The sequence below is a fragment of the Arvicanthis niloticus genome, chromosome 25, assembly GCF_011762505.2.
Source record: "Arvicanthis niloticus isolate mArvNil1 chromosome 25, mArvNil1.pat.X, whole genome shotgun sequence".
Lineage (NCBI taxonomy): Eukaryota > Metazoa > Chordata > Mammalia > Rodentia > Muridae > Arvicanthis > Arvicanthis niloticus.
This window is the reverse complement of record NC_133433.1, coordinates 27,971,339-27,990,956: the sequence shown is the minus strand read 5'-3', so window position 1 is coordinate 27,990,956 and position 19,618 is coordinate 27,971,339. Positions and strand designations below refer to the sequence as shown.

The window sequence follows — 19,618 nt, the reverse complement described above, 5'->3', positions numbered from 1 at the left end:
CTAGCCAAGAAGCTATCTGCACTTGAGACCTGCCTGCAAAGGAAATGTTAGTTTTCCCCAATGGAGTCTCACTGTATATACAAATCACAATTATAGGCTGGCCCCATGCCCAGCAGAAGCCACAACACAAAACAAACACAATGGTATTTTTGTTGCCTTTAAAAAAAAAATCTCATTTTGCTTTGCTTAGGCTTTGTTTTATTGGGCTTTTGTGTGTATATGATGGTCTCCAGTTTGTGTTTTTGTGGATCTGTGTGCATGTGAGTTTCTCTTTCAGTTTCAGTCTGTTTTTTTTTCTTTTTTCTTTTTGATGGGGATGTGCAGGTGGAGAGTTCATGGGGATCTGGGAAGAGTTCTGGGAGGGGAAAAGTGTAATCAGGATATATTGTATAAGAATATTTCTTCTAAGATGTGTTTTCATACTTGCTCTGGTCTGCATCAATAATTCTAGAGAGAAATGCAGATCTTTCAGGGTGATTGTACTTGTAAGACAATGAATGAGCTAGAGAGCCTAACTGTGGATGGACAGGAGCAAGAGAGAGAGAATCCAGCCTGAGTAGAAGCTACAGATGAAGCATGGGAGAGCTTCTCCAGTGTCCTTCAGTGAGAGCTTCCATCAATCAGCCTTTCAAAGCTTAGGGCCATGCCCATATTGGTAAGTGCTGAGCATGCAACAGTGCCATCTATCTCTATCAAGGCTGAGTGGGATATGCTGGGAGAGGACTCAGTAAACAGAGGCTGTGCACTGGGGAGTGATGCTGAAATCAGTGGTGCAATGACAGGCAGCAGGGGCTCCAGGATCTAGAGAAGGTGAGGCATTCTCAGAGGAAAGGAAGACTGAGAGACAGAAGAGAGACTTGAGTGTGGGAGTAGATATGTTCCAAACATGTTCTTGGGTTTGGGACAGGTGAAAAGTGACACAATGGCGAAGGAAGACTAACCTCAGATGGAGAAGGAAGACTAGCCTCAGGTCCCTCTGAGGGTATCAAGCAAAGGGTAATGACCCACCGTAGGGTGTCTCCTAGACCTGTGATTTAGAGCTGAGAGAGCTATCAAATGGGACCTTTTTGAAAGGTGATGGTGACAAAGCCTGTTAGCTTTCTATCTGTTTCTGAAAATTTATCTGACTTATCTATCCAAGGATGCATTTTCAGGTTTATTCATTGTAACAGTTTGCAACAGTAAATATTGGAAAGACTAATGTCTGCCCTGTCCAGCAGGGTGGTGAACTGGGACCAGGGGACCACCTGAAAGAGTGAATGGGGAACAGGAGTATGCAAAGAACCATGGCTTGTCTAGAGTCTGATCACACTGCCATTTTAATTTTTCACACAGGGATTATATACACATAGAGGCAGGATGTGGGGAGAGGGATGATGCAGGGCAGAACACGTCACTATGACTCTATGATTCATTTGTTCTTATCTAAGCTGGTACTTCCCACCAAGGCTACCTGTCTACAAGATCTATAGCTATCTGTTCTAGGGTTAGTGTTTTCCTGCAGAGACTAAGACTTTGTGGTAGTAGGCATGTATGGCAGACTTAGGCCTTCAGTGTATAAGCAAGGTTGCTCCCAACAAATGTCCAGTAATATGGACATTACACTCTGGATATTAAACTGACTTTCCTTATCAGTGCTGGCCCTAAAGGGATTTCTGAGTGGAGCTTGAGTCACAGAATGCAGGTGTGGGTATCCTCGAGGATGGTCAGCATGGGTCTTAAGGGGTTAAGTGAGACAGAATCAATTTGTGGAAGACAAAGGGTAGATTCTGGTGTTTGCACAAGTTCAGTGGGTAGATTTTTTTCATCTCCATATCTAGGAAACATCAAAACCAAGAACTTTAAGGTTAAGGATGTGTAACTTAGTAGTAACATTTTTTTACCTAGCATTGTGAGGCTCTAAGTTTGATCCTCAGCACACACACACACACACACACACACACAGAGAGAGAGAGAGAGAGAGAGAGAGAGAGAGAGAGAGAGAGAGAGAGAGAGAGAGAGAGAGAACTGGAGTGCCCAGCAAAGGGAACTTACAAGAAGTTGACTGCCAAGTTGGTATAGTCTTCAGGATCATCCTGGGGGATGTACTGTAAGTTTGAGGACAGCCTGGGCTACAAGAGACCCTTGTCTGAAATTAAATAACACAAGTAAGATAAAATGCAAATGTAGAACTAAGTGTAAAAGTAAAAATAAAATATTGTAAGACCCCCGAAGAGGGAGACCCTCATGTCCCAAGGATCAGCGCTTGCCCCCAATGACCACTGAAGTCAGCACTTGATGCAACAGGGCAAGAGGCTGTATTCAAGGACCAGCACTTGATGGGACTCTGTCTTGTAACTCTCACAAGAGGAAAGGAGAGAAGTGGCCAGAACATAAAATTACACAAGCTTATAAAGGCAAGAACCACAGGCAGGGAGGGGGACTGGGGAATAGGGACTTCTTAGGCAGGAGTCCTTTTGATTGTGTGTCTTATTGGTACACACAGCTGCAGTTTTCAGAAATATTTTGTATGTCCTTGTCCTGGGGCTCTTCCCCGGAATTCCTGAGTTCACAGTCCCATGTTATTCTGAGATACTGGCCAATTAAAAATTTTCTACTCGGACAATATAAAACCGGCCATTCTGAGAGTAGAACCGACCAAGACTTGACTATAACTTCTTAGAGCGTCTCTGGACAAAGACAGGGAGACCTCAGCTTCTGTGTCAGAATGGAAGAGCAGAAGGGCTGGGATTTCCCGGCTCTCCTCAGGTCTTCCGCAGGTTCCCAAGGCAAGGAGCGCACCCTTTGGAGGTGGGAGCTCCCCGAGGCCCCGCCCCTCAGCCTGTTTGAACTGCGCGAGCGGGCGGGCGGGCGAACTCTTTAGATTTCAGCGTCACTTCCTGGCTCTCAGATTGAGTTGCCTGCCCAGCGCACACTTCTGCTTGCAGCCTCAGCGTCGCCGCCTGTCTCTCCTCAGATTGAGTCCGTGTCCCCCTGGCCGCGGTCTACACCGCTTGGTCCCCACCAACCCAGCTCGCCCAAAGCCCAGCGTCCTCCGCCCACGTCAGCATAGCTCGGAGCCTGGGGTCAGGAAGTCGGCGTGAGTACCAGGAGGGGACTGGTGGGAGGACTGGGCGGGGGTCGCCGCCGTCCTCACGCTGAGACTGGGGGCTGCCCGGGAGCTGAGTCCGGACGTGTAGGCCGGAGCTCCGCACCGCAGTTCTGGTGCCTGCCGACCCCCGTGTGCCCGCGTCCTCACGGTCCTCTCAGCCCGCGAAGGCTGGCCCCCAAATCGGGGCTGTCTGCCCCTACCTCCTCGGGTTGCCATCCTTTGGGCTGCCCGCCCTTCCCCAACTTTCCTCAGCCCTGCTGGGCAGGTGGCAGGTCTAGGGACCCCAGGAGCCGGCAGGTGCGCGCTGGCACTTCCGGGAGTTGAGTCTCCACAGCTCCTTCCGCATTCCTTGTCTAGTTCTAGCCTTGAGGTCAGGGTCCTTCTGCTGCTCAGTTAACTCAAGCTATCTTTGTCCCCAGGCTATCCCACTGGCCTACGAATCTTATGATTTAATTTGTGTTAAATATTCTTGTAGCCTATAAATGAGAATTAAATTAAATGATAAAGAATGTTGAGAATCAAAATGTTTTTAAATATTGTTAACTTAAAATAGCAAGACATTTCATTCAGCATTGTGAATAATCCACTCTTCCTGCCCAGCATGAGCAAAGCTCAGAATTTGGTCTCCAACTTAAAAAAAAAAATGAAATCAAACAAAAGTCCCCCTGGGTACTTCTGGTATCAAAAGTATATTTTCCTGTAAGATCCCTGAAAAGGGAGACCCCTACTGGAGTCCCTAGAACCTTCTCTCGCCCCAATGTCCACAGAAGTCAGCACTTGATGCAACATGGCAAGAGGCTGTATTTAGGAAATAGCTCACCAAGGCTCGACTCGTATTGCTTGCAGAAGGGAAGGAGAAGAGTCCTGAGCACAAAATTATACAAGCTTATAAAGGCAAAACAACAATTTGGCAGGGGGACTGGGGAATAGGGACTTTCCAGATGGGAGTGCTCTTGATTGGTGGCCTCCATTGTAGGATGAAAATTATAAAGATCATTTTTAAAAATATAGAAAGGTTTTATGACCCCTAGACCTGAGCAAAAGAATGCAGGTTTACTAGTTCAAAGAAGTGGAACTGAATGTAAGATTTTGGGCCTTCACTGCCCAGGGAAACATTCCACATTCCAGAAGGGGTACATTATCCCTGAGTCAGAGGACACTTGCTAGACTAACCTTCAAGAGAGGAAGGGAGGGATAATTAACACTCCTTAGACCTCAGGGAAGAGAACCCACCTGTGGGTGGGGAAGGCCCACAGCAGGAAGACACATTCCTGACCACAAAGAAAGATGTAAGTGATCTGGGTGGTTCCAGGAACTAGCTAACTTTCCACTGTTTTTATGTTATGTTTCCTTGGTTACCCCTCCCTACCCCCTTTGAGGTCTTCCCAGTGTTCCAGAAAGCTGTAACTAGCTGTCTAACTAGATGCTCTGCTAACCTAGATAAGCTTCCATCTGCAGTGCTGGAGATTAGTCAAAATCTTCCCATGGACGGACTTTTCACCTAAGCTTGAGGGAGTGCAGGTTCCACAAGGAAGTGCAGTTTGTCTGCTCCTGATAATGGAACAGCAGAGTACCAGAACAAGAAAAAACACAGGACATCCCATCAGGTGGATGACATCCATAGGAGAAAAGACCACAGGATGTTCCCCCAGATGGCTAACTTTGATATGCTCAACTTTTCCTTGTATTGTACTCCATCCCCATTTCTTTGTTAGGAACTGTATAAGTTGAGACCTGCTTTTGCATTAAATCAGACCTTGACAAGCCTTCATTTGCTTGGTCTCCTTCTTTCTCTCGCCCATGTTCCTTTGCAGGTGAGGTCCCCCTTGATACCCACGAATAACTAGGACCCACAGGTCAGGTCACTCACTGCAGGAACTGCCCTCTGCCCCCAATCTACTGGTATAGCCTGCTGATGTTAAAAAATTGTAAAGCAACCAGTCATGTGTAACTGCAAGAAAATTTCTCCCTTTCCCCACCCTGTGCTATAAAAAGCCCCTCAGCAGCTTGCTGGTCTTTGTCAAATTCAGCTCCTGGGTGGGCAAGCGATTTGACCTTGGCCAGCCAACTCTCCCTAATAAACCTCTGCTGATTGCACCAGGTAAGGTGTCCTGCGATTTTTGGTGCCCCTGACTTCACCATGTGGTCAGGATATGGTCCAGTCCATTGGCAGCTAGGGACCTGTCTCTTATCTGGCACGCACAGCTGCAGCTCTTAGAGATGTCCTTGCCTTAGGGCCCTTCTCCAGGAGTTTACAAGTTGACTTAAAATTTTTCACTCTTAACATTCCCTATTACAATCTAATGAGTTAGATCACATATACCACATTTCTCTAATACAGTTTATTGTTATGTTCATGTCATTTGCTGTGCAGTATTTAGGGATTGCTGGGAAATGATTTTTTTTTAAGCCTTAGGAAGTTCACCATTGTTGGAATTTGTGATATCTTCTATGCTAGTATTGAATTGAAATTTATGTTTTTTTGTTTTTCTCTCTTTTATTTTCTTTTTAACCAGGAAGGCTAAGATGCCCAGGAAACCTGTAATAGAAAAGGGATCTCAGACAAACCTTAAGGATCCAGTGGAGGTAAGGTGTCTGTGTGTGTTCTTTCTTTAGTCCATTTCTGTCTGTGTGTGCTTGAAAGGAGAGGAAAGCAGTGTGCAAATCGGGTTAAAGAACACAGAGTGAAATCGATGCACTAAATTGTATAAAACTGGTTATAGCTGGGCTTAACCAGCTATATATATTGCTTTCTCTACAGGATTAACTGGCCCAGAAAAAGGAACTTTTTAGTTGTTGACTACAAACCTGCTGTCACTAATTAGATTTGAAAAGTTAAATGGTCTCTCCCACCAGGTTCTACACTGTGGGATGGGGTGGGGTTGGGGACATTCTTCTCAGGTCTTAGCCCTCTCTCACCTGTATGTGGTAACTGACACATTTTCTAGGAGAACCCCATACTCAAAGTTTATAGAGACTAGTGTAGAATAACTCAATTTAGTTAATACCTCTTCCTGAAAAGGGGAATACCACCACCACACTGCCACTGCAGAAGGTCTCTGGTTCCCAGTTGTACCACCTTCTGTGAGCACAGCTGGACAGGTTTTCCTCAAGTGAGCTCCTCTACCCTCCAAGTGCTGGGATTACAAATGTGTGCTTCCATGCCCACCTCAGCTGGCTGTTTGACATGATATCCAATTCTAAAGAACTTAATGGCTTTTTCAGCTATTTAGAGAGATTTTTTTGTTGTTACAATTTTATTTGTGCACAACACTGAAGAGATTACTATAGAGTTTAATATTTTAGCCTAAACTTATTTTTGATTTAATGTATCTTTGCATTTGACCATTGTGAGCTGTAGATTTGGTTTTGGTGACTCTGGAATTTATGCTTGTGTTGAAGATCAGGTATTTGTAGATGAATAGACAGAACTTAAATGGAAAGTCAAGTGGGGACTGGCTCTATATTTCTAAGTCCGAGAGGAATCTTTGGACCCTGCATTCTATCATGGACATCTTGTCCTCTACTCATGGTTTTATGGTCAACCAGTTGTTCCTTTGAAGTTAGTTACTTGCTCATTGGGACATTTTTGGGACCCTTCACCAGGCATCACTTCCAGGTATTCCATGTGGCCAGTGAATTTATTCCCCGAACCTGTTATTGTTTGGAGCTTTGCAATCTGTCCATATTGTACCAGGGGATATAAGCTGACACACTGTCCTTTGTAGGTGATATTATAGGGCAGGGTCCTCCAAGGCTGTTGCCTTTTCCAGCCACCTGTTTTTCTGTCTTTGGGGCTTGCAGTGCCAGGAGCTATGTGTGTGCACTCTTCCTGTTTCCTGTCCTTGCTTGTGTGATTGCTTGCTATCTCCCTGTGCACTGCTTGTGACAACCTGGCACTGTCTATTGTTTTCCAGTCAGGCTTTCCCTCTTTCTCCATGGTGATTGTCACTTGTACAGAATAGAATGGAGGAGTTATGGGCAAGGAGGGAGAGCACTGATTTGATGATTCCAGGAGCCCCTCCATGACCAGCTTTGTTTTGTGTTTGTGTTTATATGCTGTGTGTTTCATTCCCATGTCATTTTACTGGTTCTGTATGAGAAGCCCAAGGAGGATCAGAAAAAGGGTGGTAAAAAAGGATCTAGTGTTGCCTGTCTTCTGAAAGAAGAGTGCCTGTGGGTGAACACATGCCCTGTGCTGCCCTCTTTTTCCATATGCCTGAGTGTCAGGTGGTGCGGAGCAGTGCTTGATGGACTCTGTCTTAAAAGTCCTTTTGCTAAGCTGCATCTTATTCTGCCACCTGGAGGAGCTTTGAGAGTCCTGGCTCTTGGGGAAACTGTCTCAGGCCCTCTCTGTCCATGTAGGGAGAGGTCTCACAGGTACTAAAGACCCCTCCTCACCCATGCTGTGTCTTTTCGTTCCTGGCACTGCACTCATGCAGCTTTTGCTTGCTGTGGTCCAGGGTTCCTTGGGTTGGGTCCGCCCTGTCCCCAGTGAGAATAAATTGCCTTCTCTAGCTATCTGTGGAAAGGATATGCTATGATCTCGGGTTTTCCTGGGTGGTCCCCTGAAGTGCCCACCCTAACTGCATTTTGTGCATAGCTTCCACCAGTGTTTCCCCTTTCCAGTTGGTCTTTGGTGGCGGTGACCATTCACTCTTTCCTCTTAAGAGGCCTGCACCTCCCTGCTCCTGAGTTTGAGGAGCGATCACATAGGGCTGAGTTGTGATTCTGACAATGTGTGTAGCTGTCAGTTCTTGTCGTGTTGGGGAAGGGCTGTGTGCACATCTGCATGTTTGCCACTTCACCTCCTCTAGGGTCAGTTGCTATGTTACACAGAATGGAAGGGAGGAGTTGGGCTCCCAGAGTTGTAGTCTTGTCCATCTTTTATCCTCCTTGCCTGCCTCTGCATGTGTCCCTCCTGCTCAGATTCCCTTTTGACTAATACAGTGCCATGCACTTGTCACGCTTTGTGTGTGCTGCATGCAAGGGCTGTGTGGTGTCACCTCACCTCCTTACTCTGCAGCATTCCCATGGGTGGTGGTATGTGGGTGTCCTCCCCTCCTTGGGGCTGGGATGGTCTGTGTCTGTCAGTATTAATCTCTCTATCAGGGGTGGTCTTTTGTAGAAGGATAGTTGGTTGAGTCCAGTGAATCTTAAGATGTTTGGGCCTATTGCAGGAGAGCCTTTGGTGGCTGTACAGTAGTTGCCTCTCCTGTGGAGTCTTTTTGAGCTCCCTAGGGGGCTGTTTGTTTTTGCCTGGCTCAGTGCTGCCAAGTGGTCCAGGAATGTGGAAGTATAATTTCTGCTGGTTTACCTCACATGCCAGGTAGTCAGTCAGATGGTCCCTTGAGGCCTTACAAGGGCCATTTCAATTGCCCCTGCTGTTACTGACACTCTGGCCACTGTAGTTTCCCCCTACCCACCTCCTGCCTCTCATTGCTCCCTCATTGCTCTTAGCTGAGTGTTCCTTAGGGCCCAAATGGTTTACTTTGAGAAAATAAGAGTGTTCATAGCATGTCTGAGCTGCCTGGATACCACAACTAGGAATAATATAATGGGACCATGGTTCTAGTTGTTGGCCTGATTAAGTCATGCCAGGGTCATTCGTGTTGTGTTGCTATAGGGTAAAATTCTTGAACCTGGCAAGATGAACTAGAGTGAAAGCATTTGCCAAGAATGTTTTCATTAATCAAAGATGTGAGTTGGAGGTTCAAAGAGTCATCCTTGTGGCCATAGTTCTGACCACAAATGATGCCAACTGGCTGTGCTGTGGCATTATTCCTATGACCTACAGGGCAGCTTACTGGAAACCAATGTCTTTGGGCTGCAGTGCTGTGGACGGGGGGTGGGGGTATGCACATGGGGGTGGTAGTGGGGGGGAGAACGGTGCAGAGAGCTTTTTTTGGTCTTTCAAGACAGGGTTTCTTTGTGTAGCCCTGGCTGTCTTGGAACTCCATCTGTAAACCAGGCTGGCCTCGAACTCAGAAATCTACCTGTCTCTGCCTCTAAAGTGCTGGGATTAAAGGTGTGTGTCACAACTGTCCAAACTCTTGAACATATGAAACCCTATGTAAGCACAAGTCATTGGGCACCCTGCTTTTTTTTGGGGGGTGGGGAGGGTTTTCGAGACAAGGTTTCTCTGTATAGCCCTGGCTGTCTTGGAACTCACTCTGTAGACCAGGCTGGCCTTGAACTCAGAAATCCTCCTGCCTCTGCCTCCCAAGTGCTGAGATTAAAGGCGTGCACCACCACCAACCTGCTGGGCATCCTTTTCAGGAGCAGAAACTGTTCTTCAGGGCTTAACCCAGCTTTATGTAATTTATTTATCAATATTTACATTGCTAATATTTTCATCTATCCATTGCATAATTGTGTAATCATGATTCCCCTTTTAAAAAGATATTATTAATGGTACAATTACAACTGGGGCACCTCATGTTCTGGAAGATAAGTATACAACTGTGGTGTATATATAATTCATTTTAAAAACATAAATAATATACTGATTTGTTCCTTCCTTATGGTTCCATAATTTGATTTTTTGCAAGGGATATTGAGTCATAGTGTACAATTCTCGGTTTCTTATAACTTATCCCATAGACCAGCCTGGTATCAAAAACAATGATAAAGTTTTGCCTTTGTGTTCTCAGTGCTGAGATTAAATGTATTCAGCAATCCAACCATCTTGCTCATTGCTTTTGTAGTTAGTAATTATTCATGCAATATCTGTGTGCTTACTGCTATTGATATCTTTTATATATATTTTTATTGGATATTTTATTTAAATTTCAGATGTGATCCCCTTTCTCCATCCCCACCTCCCATCCAGAAACTCCCTGTCCCATCCCCCGTCTCCTCTTTTTTTTTTTTTTTTTTTTTTTTTTGGTTTTTTGAGACAGGGTTTCTCTGTGTAGCCCTGGCTGTCCTGGAACTCACTCTGTGGACCAGGCTGGCCTCAAACTCAGAAATCCGCCTGCCTCTGCCTCCAAAGTGCTAGTATTAAAGGCATGCGCCACCACTGCCCTGTCCCTCCTCCTACTTTTATGAAGAAATTACAGATGAGAACCTCATTGTTTAGTCTCCTTCAAAAATGACTTGGTTATTATAACATTATAGTTTCTGTGTCAGTACACAAGTAGGGGAAGTACCAAAATTGTTTGATAATATTGTCAATGAAATATACATTTCTAATATTTCAGTATTGTACTCTCTTTTGTTAATATATATGGGGTATTTTAGAATGCAGTGACATATGATGATGTAGTGGTGAATTTTACTCGGGAAGAGTGGGCATTGCTGGATCCTTCCCAGAAGAGTCTCTACAAAGATGTGATGCTAGAGACCTATAGGAACCTCTCTGTAATAGGTAAGACTGAATGTTTTATCTCTTTTTAAAATAAGGGGGGCAGTATATTTTTGTTGTGGTGGTGGTTGTTCGTTTGTGCGTATTTTTGCTTTTGTTGTTATCAATGTACCTCTACAGTTTCATTTAAGAAGGAGGAAGAATGATGTGAATAAATCAGCCCTGTAAGGATCTTATAGACAGTTTTTAAAATTTTGCCTAAATTACAGTAATATACCATACATTTTCTGCCATTATATTCTAGGCTATAAGTGGGAAGATCACAATATTGAAGAACATTCTGAAAATTATGGAAGACATAACAGGTAATTTTCTTGTAGATGCTGATACAAATATTCCTTTGAAGAAATCTTAATGTGTTTTTGAATTTTCCATTAAAATCATGAGTGTAAATAAGTAAGGATACAGATTATTAAGTTCTCACAAATGCTATATTTCAGTGTCAGGTATTTTGTTTGTGTTTGCAAGGCATTCTGTTAAGACAGAAAATGTGGGAAAAAATGCCTTAATAGATAGCGCCATTTCAAGCACAGCCCCATTCAAGCTACACTGTAGAACTGCCAGTCTGTTTAGTCATACCATTCAGATAGGGCAAAAAGTATACACATTGAGTATGTAATCAGTTTATATCCAAAACTGTCTGAGATGCAAGTGCATAGTATACTGATGTTACTTATGTACTTGTAGCAAGGTTGCTATGATTATTGAGAATGGAAGTTCATGGAAATTAAAAAGGTTTTTTTGTAAAGAAAACTTAATCCAAATACCATATGTCTTTGAGGAACAAAAATGAACCTGTGTGAATACAATGTGGATATGTTTTATTTGTTATTATTCCTATCATAGCTGTATTATATGGAATAGGTATATCTCTATCATCTACCTACCTATTCATCTACTCTATCTATCTATCTATCTATCTATCTATCTATCTCTCTATCTCTCTATCATCAGTCTATCTATATATCTATTGACTATAATGAATACAATTTTCTGTGCCTAGAGCATATTGACATAAATCCTGTGGCTCTCTTATGGGATCTTTATAAGATTTATAATTTTCTTCACTTAGAGGAAATTTGTTTAAAGTTGTGAAGATTTATAATTAACTGATTTTACAATTTCCTTGTAAATATATCAAAAAACTCAGACTGCATAAAGATAAGGTAGAAATTTTCTGTTTGTCCTGTGTAATTTCACAAATGTTGTATGGCTTACATTATATTTCAATTTATGAATGGAATTATTGTGGTAAAGCTGTGAATGTTTGCACATTTTGTCAAATACGTGAAAATCAACATATAGGAAAAGGATGTTATAATTTTGAGCCATATAATAAATGCACTTACCTTCACTGGTAGTGTTAAAGATGTAAATCCTACCAATAATGAACACAATGGACATAAACAAACTGTAGAACATTATTATATATGATTCCTCTTTACAGTTAGAAAAGATTGTTAAGTTAATTCATATAAAAATGATCCACTAGTATAATGAATGGGGTAGGCCTTTCACATTACATATACAGGCTTGAAAGAAATCTTCCTGTAGAGAAACTCTGAATATATCCAATGTTTTAAAGCCTATTTATATCACAGGCATCTTCAAAGTGATGAACCGATTAATACTGGAGAGAAACCTTATGAATGTATGCAATATGGTGGAGCCATTGCAAGAAACAATCATCTTCATATACATAAAAGCACGGGTACTGGATGCTTTGTGTATTATACTGGTCTTCAGATACAGAGAAGAACACACTCTGTAGAAAAGCTGTATGATTGTAGCCAATGTGGTAAAGTCTTTTATTGTCAAAGTCTTCTTCAAAAGCATAAAAAAACACATACTGGAGAGAAGCCCTATGTATGTAACCATTGTAATAAAGCCTTTGCAGATCGCCATGCTCTTCAGAGGCATAAAAGAAAACATACTGGAGAGAAACCTTATGAATGTGACCACTGTGGTAAAGCCTTTGCATATCAGACCAATCTTCAAATACATAAAAGGACACATACTGGAGAGAAACCATATGAATGTAACCAATGTGCCAAAGCCTTTACACGACTCAGTCATCTTCAAAGGCATAAAAGAACACATACTGGAGAGAAACCCTATGAATGTAACTACTGTGGTAAAGCCTTTGCAGCTTGCTATGCTCTTCAAATACATAAAAGAACACATACTGGAGAGAAACCTTATGTATGTAACCAATGTGGCAAAGCCTTTGCTCAAGACAGTAATCTTCAAACACATAGAAGAACACATACTGGAGAGAAACCCTATGAGTGTAACCAATGTAGCAAAGCCTTTGCACAATACAATCAGCTTCAAGTACATAAGATAAGACATACTGGAGAGAAACCCTATGAATGTAACCAGTGTGGCAAAGCCTTTAAACAATACAATAGTCTTCAAATACATAGAAGAACACATTCTGGAGAGAAACCCTATGAGTGTAAACAATGTAGCAAAGCCTTTGTAAGCTATGGTTGTCTTCAAGTACATAGAAGAAAACATACGGGTGAGAAACTCTATGAGTGTAACCAATGTGGCAAAGCCTTTGCAAACTATGGTTATCTTCAGATACATAGAAGAACACATACTGGAGAGAAACCCTATGAATGTGACCAATGTGGCAAAGCCTTTGTAAGCTCTGGTTGCCTTCGATCACATAGAAGAACACATACTGGAGAGAAACCCTATGAATGTGACCAATGTGGCAAAGCCTTTGTAAGCTCTGGTTGCCTTCGATCACATAGAAGAACACATACTGGAGAGAAACCCTATGAATGTGACCAATGTGGCAAAGCCTTTGTAAGCTCTGGTTGCCTTCGAGTACATAGAAGAACACATACCGGAGAGAAACCCTATGAATGTGACCAATGTGACAAAGCTTTTGCAAGCTATCATTATCTTCAAGAACATAAAAGAACACATACTGGAGAGAAACCCTATAAATGTGACCACTGTGGTAAAAGCTTTACATATATCAGTAATTTTCAAAGACATAAAAGAACACATACTGGAGAGAAACCTTATGAATGTAACCAATGTGGTAAACGCTTTGAATATAATGCCCCCCTTCAAAAACATAAAAGAATACATAATGGAGAAAAACCCTATGAATGTAACCAATGTGACAAAGCCTTTACAAGCTATTATTATCTTCAAGTACATAGAAGAACACATACTTGAGAGAAACCCTCAATGAATGTGACCAATGTGGTAAAAGCTTTTCATATATCAGCAATCTTCAAAGACATAAAAGAAAACATAGTAGAGAGAGACGTTATGAATGTAACCAGTGTGGCAAAGCCTTTGCACAAGACAATCATCTTCAAGTACATAGAAGAAACTGGAGAGAAACCATCTTAATGTCACCAATGTGGTAAAGCTTTTACAGGCCGCAGACATCTTCAAAGGCATAAAAGAACAAATATTGGAGAGAAGCCCTGATAATGTAATAAATGTGGTAGAACCTTTGCATGTTATGGTGGTTTAAAGGGGAATTTTAGAAACACATTCTTGAGAGAACTCTATAAATGTAATCAATTTAATATAGCCTTTTCAAACAGTCACCTTCTATGGCATGATGTGTGTGTTTGAGTCTTTTACCTGTTCTTGAGATACTTTTCCTTCTAATTAATTGCCTTGCCAGCTTTGGTATGATCAGTTGTGCCTATTTTTATTGATATATTGTATACGTTGTTCATTTGATATCCCTAAGAGACATGCTCTTTTTTGAAGATAAATGGCAGAGTATCTGGGTGTGATGGTAGGTTGGAAGGAGTGTAGAGAAGTGGAGGGAGGGCACTGTGGTCCAGATATAAAGTTAAGGATGAGAATAAAGTAAGAAATAAAAAACTAACTGCACATTTACACATACACATATTTTAAACAAGATTTAAATATATATCAAGTTGTAACAAATTAAGATAACCTATGTATAGGTTTTTCATTGTGTGTCTCCCTGCCCTCAAAGATCATCAGCTGATATTGGTCCATTGAGCAGTGGGAGCAGAGACAGGGAAGTTGGGGTTCACAAGTCCTGTAGGTATGGACAAGGAATGATCAAACCTTTATCAGGTGCAGGGAGTCAGATCAACTTTACTTAAGGTGATTCAAGGCTTATATAATTTGGAGGACTAAGGCAGAGAACATCCAGAAAATGTGGAAAGAATGCCTTAACAGATAGTACCATTTCAAACACAGCCCAATTCAATCTACACTGTGGAACTACCAGTCCATTTAGTGTCAAACCACTCAGAGAGGTCCAAAAGTATACACGCTGAATAGTCAGTTTATATTCAAAACTATCTGATATGTAAGTCCATAGTATAATGATGTTACTCATATACTTGTGGCAAGGTTGCTAAGATTATTGAGAGTGTAAGTTTGCTGGGCAGGGGTGGTGCAAAATGGAATGGACTCAGAAAATTTTATTCATATATGTGTGCATACTTAATATCACATACTTAATAATGAACAAATGAGCTGGGAATTTTTTGGAAGGAATTAACAGAAGAATAGGGGGAAAGTGACCTAATTAAATCAAAATATGTAATAGTATTATTAAAAGTGACAAGAAATATTCTTGGGACTGAAGAGCAAGGAAAGTTTTTACAAAGGACACAGGTCTTGTCCCCATAAACCACATGTTACCTAAACATTTGCTGTAGCTGCATTCCCACATATTTTCTGCCTTCTGGAGTATTTGATAATTCACACAGATATATGCAGGCAAACATCCCTATACATGATATGATGGTAAACCTTAAAAGAAAATGATGTGTATACAGTGATGTCAGTGGTCTGAGAGAGAGAGCAGACAGGTCTAGTTAAATGGAAACATTTCTGGTCCTTTATGGAAACACTGAGCCAGTCTGCTCAGAGGCAAAAGCCTCCTCATTCTGAGGTAAGAATAGTACATCAAAGCTGCTTTTTAAAGTACAGTATTCAAAGCCCTGATAGGTGACAATTTTTTGATTATTTCTAAATCTGTTCTCTGCCCTTTATATGAGAACTGTGGCAATAATAATACATGTGTCTATTAGGTCATACACCATGAACAGGTAGCATTGCCTCATGAGCAAAGTACTTTCAAGGTGTTATTACTTCATTTTCAGTTAATATCTTATGATACAGGATGAACATTTCAGAGTCATTTCTGCCCATCATATTTTATAATTTATATAATTTATAATATGTATGTCTATGTATGACTCTGAACTTAAATATCTCTACTTCTACACAGTGACCTTGTTCACACTAGGTTTTAACTAAACATGCTTATGAGCAATCAAGCCTATATGTGTTCATTCCCAGAATCTCTTATGTAAAATCTCAAATTTTCCTTTGTTTAAGAAAATTAATTATTACTTCGGAAATGATGCCAAAGCACTACTGTACTGCCCAGAAAACAATCTTCCTCAGCTCCATAACCTTGGCTGTTGTGATGTCTAATCTTGATACTCAAAAAGACATATCAAATTAATGAAACACTGAGAGTTGAGTACTGTCCAGGATTTTATTTAGCTATAGCTTTTCAAATAGGAAAACCTTTCTTCATTCTAGTTCTTTTTATGTGATAACATCTATCTTTAATATAGGCCACAACTTCTGGTGATAGAGTACACACATAAAGAATATTAGAGTTGGTAGGTAGCTCTTGGTCTGCTTTCCCTACCTCTAGCTAACAAGTTCATTTTTCCCTCTATCGTTAGAGCCTATTTCTTTGTAATTTTCTTATTTATTGAAGACGAGCTGAGACAGTCAGCAACATGAACTGAATCAGTACTGTCTAAATCAACATTCCAATGGTAGACTGAATTCTTGGACTAGTTCTGACACATACTAGGAGACATTGTAATACTTTTATTTCATTCATTCATTCATTCATTCATTCATTTTATTCTGTTTATCTTTATTAGCAAAGCTTTGTGGGGATGAGTTGTTTTGTTTTATTTGTCTTTAACCTTCCTGGTGAGGATTTGCTGGTTAACCATAGTGCTTCCTGCACAGTGTTTATCATCTCTCTACTGCATTTCTCCAGGGTTATCTAATCCCTACCTGGTGAAAAGGATCCACTGTTTACATTAACTCAACATGAAGTTATAAAATCAAATCTTGTTTCCTAAAACTGCTTCTTAATTGACAAAATTCTGGACAATCTTTCCTGAATGGGACAGATTTTTTACTCTACTGCAAGTTGTATTGTGCTGTGAAGCTTTTGGACTGTTTCCAAAAGGAGTTGTGGAAATTGCCTAATGGGTGCTGTGATGGGAACACAGGCACTGTTGGAAGTTGTGACCTTCTGAGCACAGGGTCTCTGCTCACAAAAGGGAGGAAGCAGCAGCTATTCCTAGGTGAGCTTTTATGGTGGGTCCTCCCAAGGTCTAGCTGGGCAGATAGACAGGTAGGCTATTGAAAGACAGACACAAGTCCTACTGAAATGAATTTCTTTAGACCTGGAAAAGTTCCTGTTCTTGACTGCAAGTCTAGGCCAATCATAGGTCTCCCTTCAGCACATTTTCCTGAAGGAAGTGCTCATGTCATTCAAACTTACTGGCTATTTGTGGTTTCCAGGCAGACCTACCACTCAGAAGTAGAGGACAGTTCTACTTGGTTTGCTGCAGATTCCCCATAGTTTAGTGGGCTTGGCTGTTTCAGCATGATTTGTTCTGTGTGCCTCTGCAGTGTTGTGTTGAGGAAGCTCAGGTGAGCATAAATTCAATGCCCTCCGTCAGTAGGAGCTGTAGAGAGCTGGAATAGTGAGTGCTTCCAAGGGCTTTCTAGAACTAGCAGCTAGATGCAACCAATACTGAGGTCCCTTGTGGCATCTACCATTCCCAGGATCGTGTTCACATCTGAATGGCTTAACTGTGGGTCTATATCTGGGGAAATCATTTGGAGCAGGAGCATGTGTACAGAAATATCTTTTTGACAATGGTAAGTTGGAGAGGCCTACTTTTCGTAGTATCTTCTACAAGATCTCCCTTTAGCATTTCACATTTCCTTTTAAAATATATTGGAAGGTAAATATTTGGAGGTCTTAAATGGCAAATGACATCTCATGTGTAGCACTACAATATTAAGGTGTGATGTAAAAGAATAAAATTACTTTTTGAAAGTATCAGTTCTCAGGAGGTTATAAGTCTCACCAAGTATAATTTAGCTGACTGAATACAGCCTTATAACATTCACAAATAAACAGTATTCCAACCAGGCTTACTAGCAATTAGAACCCTAGGATACACTAATATATTCTCCAAGTTGCACAGAAATATAACTCCAAACCACAAATAGGAGACACCCCTGAGTTTTAACTAGGCACTGTGCACATCTAATATCAAATAATAGGCTGCTAAACAACTGCTGAATGCTGCATGACAAGACCATAAACAACATTAATGTCTGTTTTGCCATAAAAGTTCAGTTCTCTTCTTGATAAAAGCATGAGTCTACAGCATGGGCAAGATGACATGGTTTGAAATGGAAAAACATGGTTTTGTTGTGGTCTCAGCTGATCAAGCAAGGCTTTCACTGATGCCCTTATGTATGCTGAATGATATACTTCCTTCTCAATTCCAGGAACGTACTTGATAGAGCACAGAACAATCTGGGGTTTAGGTCTTTGAAACTTGTTGAAGGCCATAAGGCAAATAGACAACCAGACTTTAAATCATGAGTGTGTTAGAAAAAACTGATAATGACCTTGAGACAGGATATTCATGGAGGTATTGCTTCAGCTTCTAAAATTACAGTGCTCCCCATCACAGGAAACTGTAGTTTCCAGTCCCAAGTCTACAATAGGTTTTGTCAGTAATATTCCAGATTTCTTGTACTCCTCTTGGGCAGCATTGTTTTATTAGACTCCTCCTACATTTCTTGTTTTATGATAGTTTCTGCTGCCTTCATAGGTCTGTTACATTTCTTTCCATGTCCTTTGGACTTAGCTTAAATGACTCTATTTTCTTTTTACTTAGCATAAAACATAGCTTGTGCAAGACTCCTTACTCCAGCTTTTTCACTTTCTACTTTCTACTTTTCCTATCTCTTGTAGCCTATGAGACCTTCCACATAGGACCCTGTTACTGATTAATGGCATGGTGTTGTATAATACTGCTGTATTCAAGAAATAGTTTTGAAAATATCTTTGCTATTGAAATAATCTGGGAAATATCTTTGCTGTTTAAATCTCCCATCATTTGATATGTCTAGATTTGCAGTCATGTAATGAATTGTTCATTGCAGAATCAGGAAAACTTTGCACGTGGGGGTTGGTGTTATGTCCTCAGATCAGAATTGGAGGAACTGTTTAGAATTGTATAGAATGCTGGGTGATATAGGGAAGGCAAAAACTACATTACAACCTAAAGTTTAAGGAAGACAGCTACAGGGTCAATAGTATGAAGAAGGGTCTGATTGAGGCATGATGATTAATTCTGGAAATTCATAGCATGTATTAATTTATGCATGTGACTGAAAATAGACCAAATTGGTGAGTATACAATTTGGGTAAGTTAATTTAAGTCAGTGAACACTGAATATTCCAAGTAAAATATTGAATTTCAGTTTCCTGTCCCATGGAGTTGTTTATATTCCTCTTTGAAATACTGAAGTCAGCTCAGGAATTTTAGACAGAGGCCATTGGCTATAGCTGTGTGTGTGTGTGTGTGTGTGTGTGTGTGTGTGTGTGTGTGATTTTACAATTTCCTAGTCTTTTTCAAAGTCAGTATAACTTTACCCATTTTCAATTTTATTTATCTTTTTTTGAATCAATTGTTGGTAATACTTTTTAAATGTGTCTTTCTTTAAGGTGTCACTGCTCTCCTCTCTTAATTGTCTCAACCCTATGAGTGTAACAAGTGCTGTAAAGCCTTTTCATGACCCTGCTATCTTCACAGACATAAAAGGACACGTTTTGTTGAGAAGCCCTATTATAGTAACCAACATGGTAAAAGCCTTTAATTGTCAATGTCATCTTCAAAGTCAAGAGGCCTGCTTCTTTTGAAGAGAAATGGTAGAGTGGATCTTGGGCAGATGATATATTAGGAGGGACTTGGAAAATTAGAGGGAGAGGAAACTGTGGTACAGATATAGTGAGATAAGAATAAAGTAAGTAATAAAAAACTACACATGTGCACACCCACATTCTA

At 41.1% G+C, this 19,618-nt stretch overlaps 1 protein-coding gene across 2 annotated transcripts; it reads left to right on the top strand.

Annotated features, from left to right (window-relative positions):
- Positions 1 to 395: 395 nt before the first annotated feature.
- Positions 396 to 14,038, top strand: LOC143438588 (uncharacterized). 2 transcript variants are annotated; one of them, XM_076924285.1, is made up of 5 exons: positions 396 to 3,079; positions 5,608 to 5,677; positions 10,334 to 10,460; positions 10,702 to 10,762; positions 12,059 to 14,038. In XM_076924285.1, the coding sequence occupies exons 2-5, from the start codon at positions 5,618 to 5,620 to the stop codon at positions 13,653 to 13,655; spliced, it is 1,845 nt and encodes a 614-aa protein (XP_076780400.1). In that variant the 5' UTR covers positions 396 to 3,079; positions 5,608 to 5,617; the 3' UTR covers positions 13,656 to 14,038. The 2 variants fall into 2 exon arrangements, with proteins under 2 accessions (XP_076780400.1, XP_076780399.1); XM_076924284.1 differs by lacking the exon at positions 396 to 3,079 and adding an exon at positions 3,135 to 4,380.
- The last annotated feature ends 5,580 nt before the right edge of the window (positions 14,039 to 19,618 follow it).

What these genes read in the sequence shown, in the direction of transcription:
- LOC143438588 (XM_076924284.1), top strand. An exon ending in TAGGAACCTCTCTGTAATAG is followed by an intron (nt 10,461 to 10,701) that starts GTAAGACTGAAT and finishes ATTATATTCTAG; the next exon opens with GCTATAAGTGGGAAGATCAC. An exon ending in AATTATGGAAGACATAACAG is followed by an intron (nt 10,763 to 12,058) that starts GTAATTTTCTTG and finishes TTTATATCACAG; the next exon opens with GCATCTTCAAAGTGATGAAC.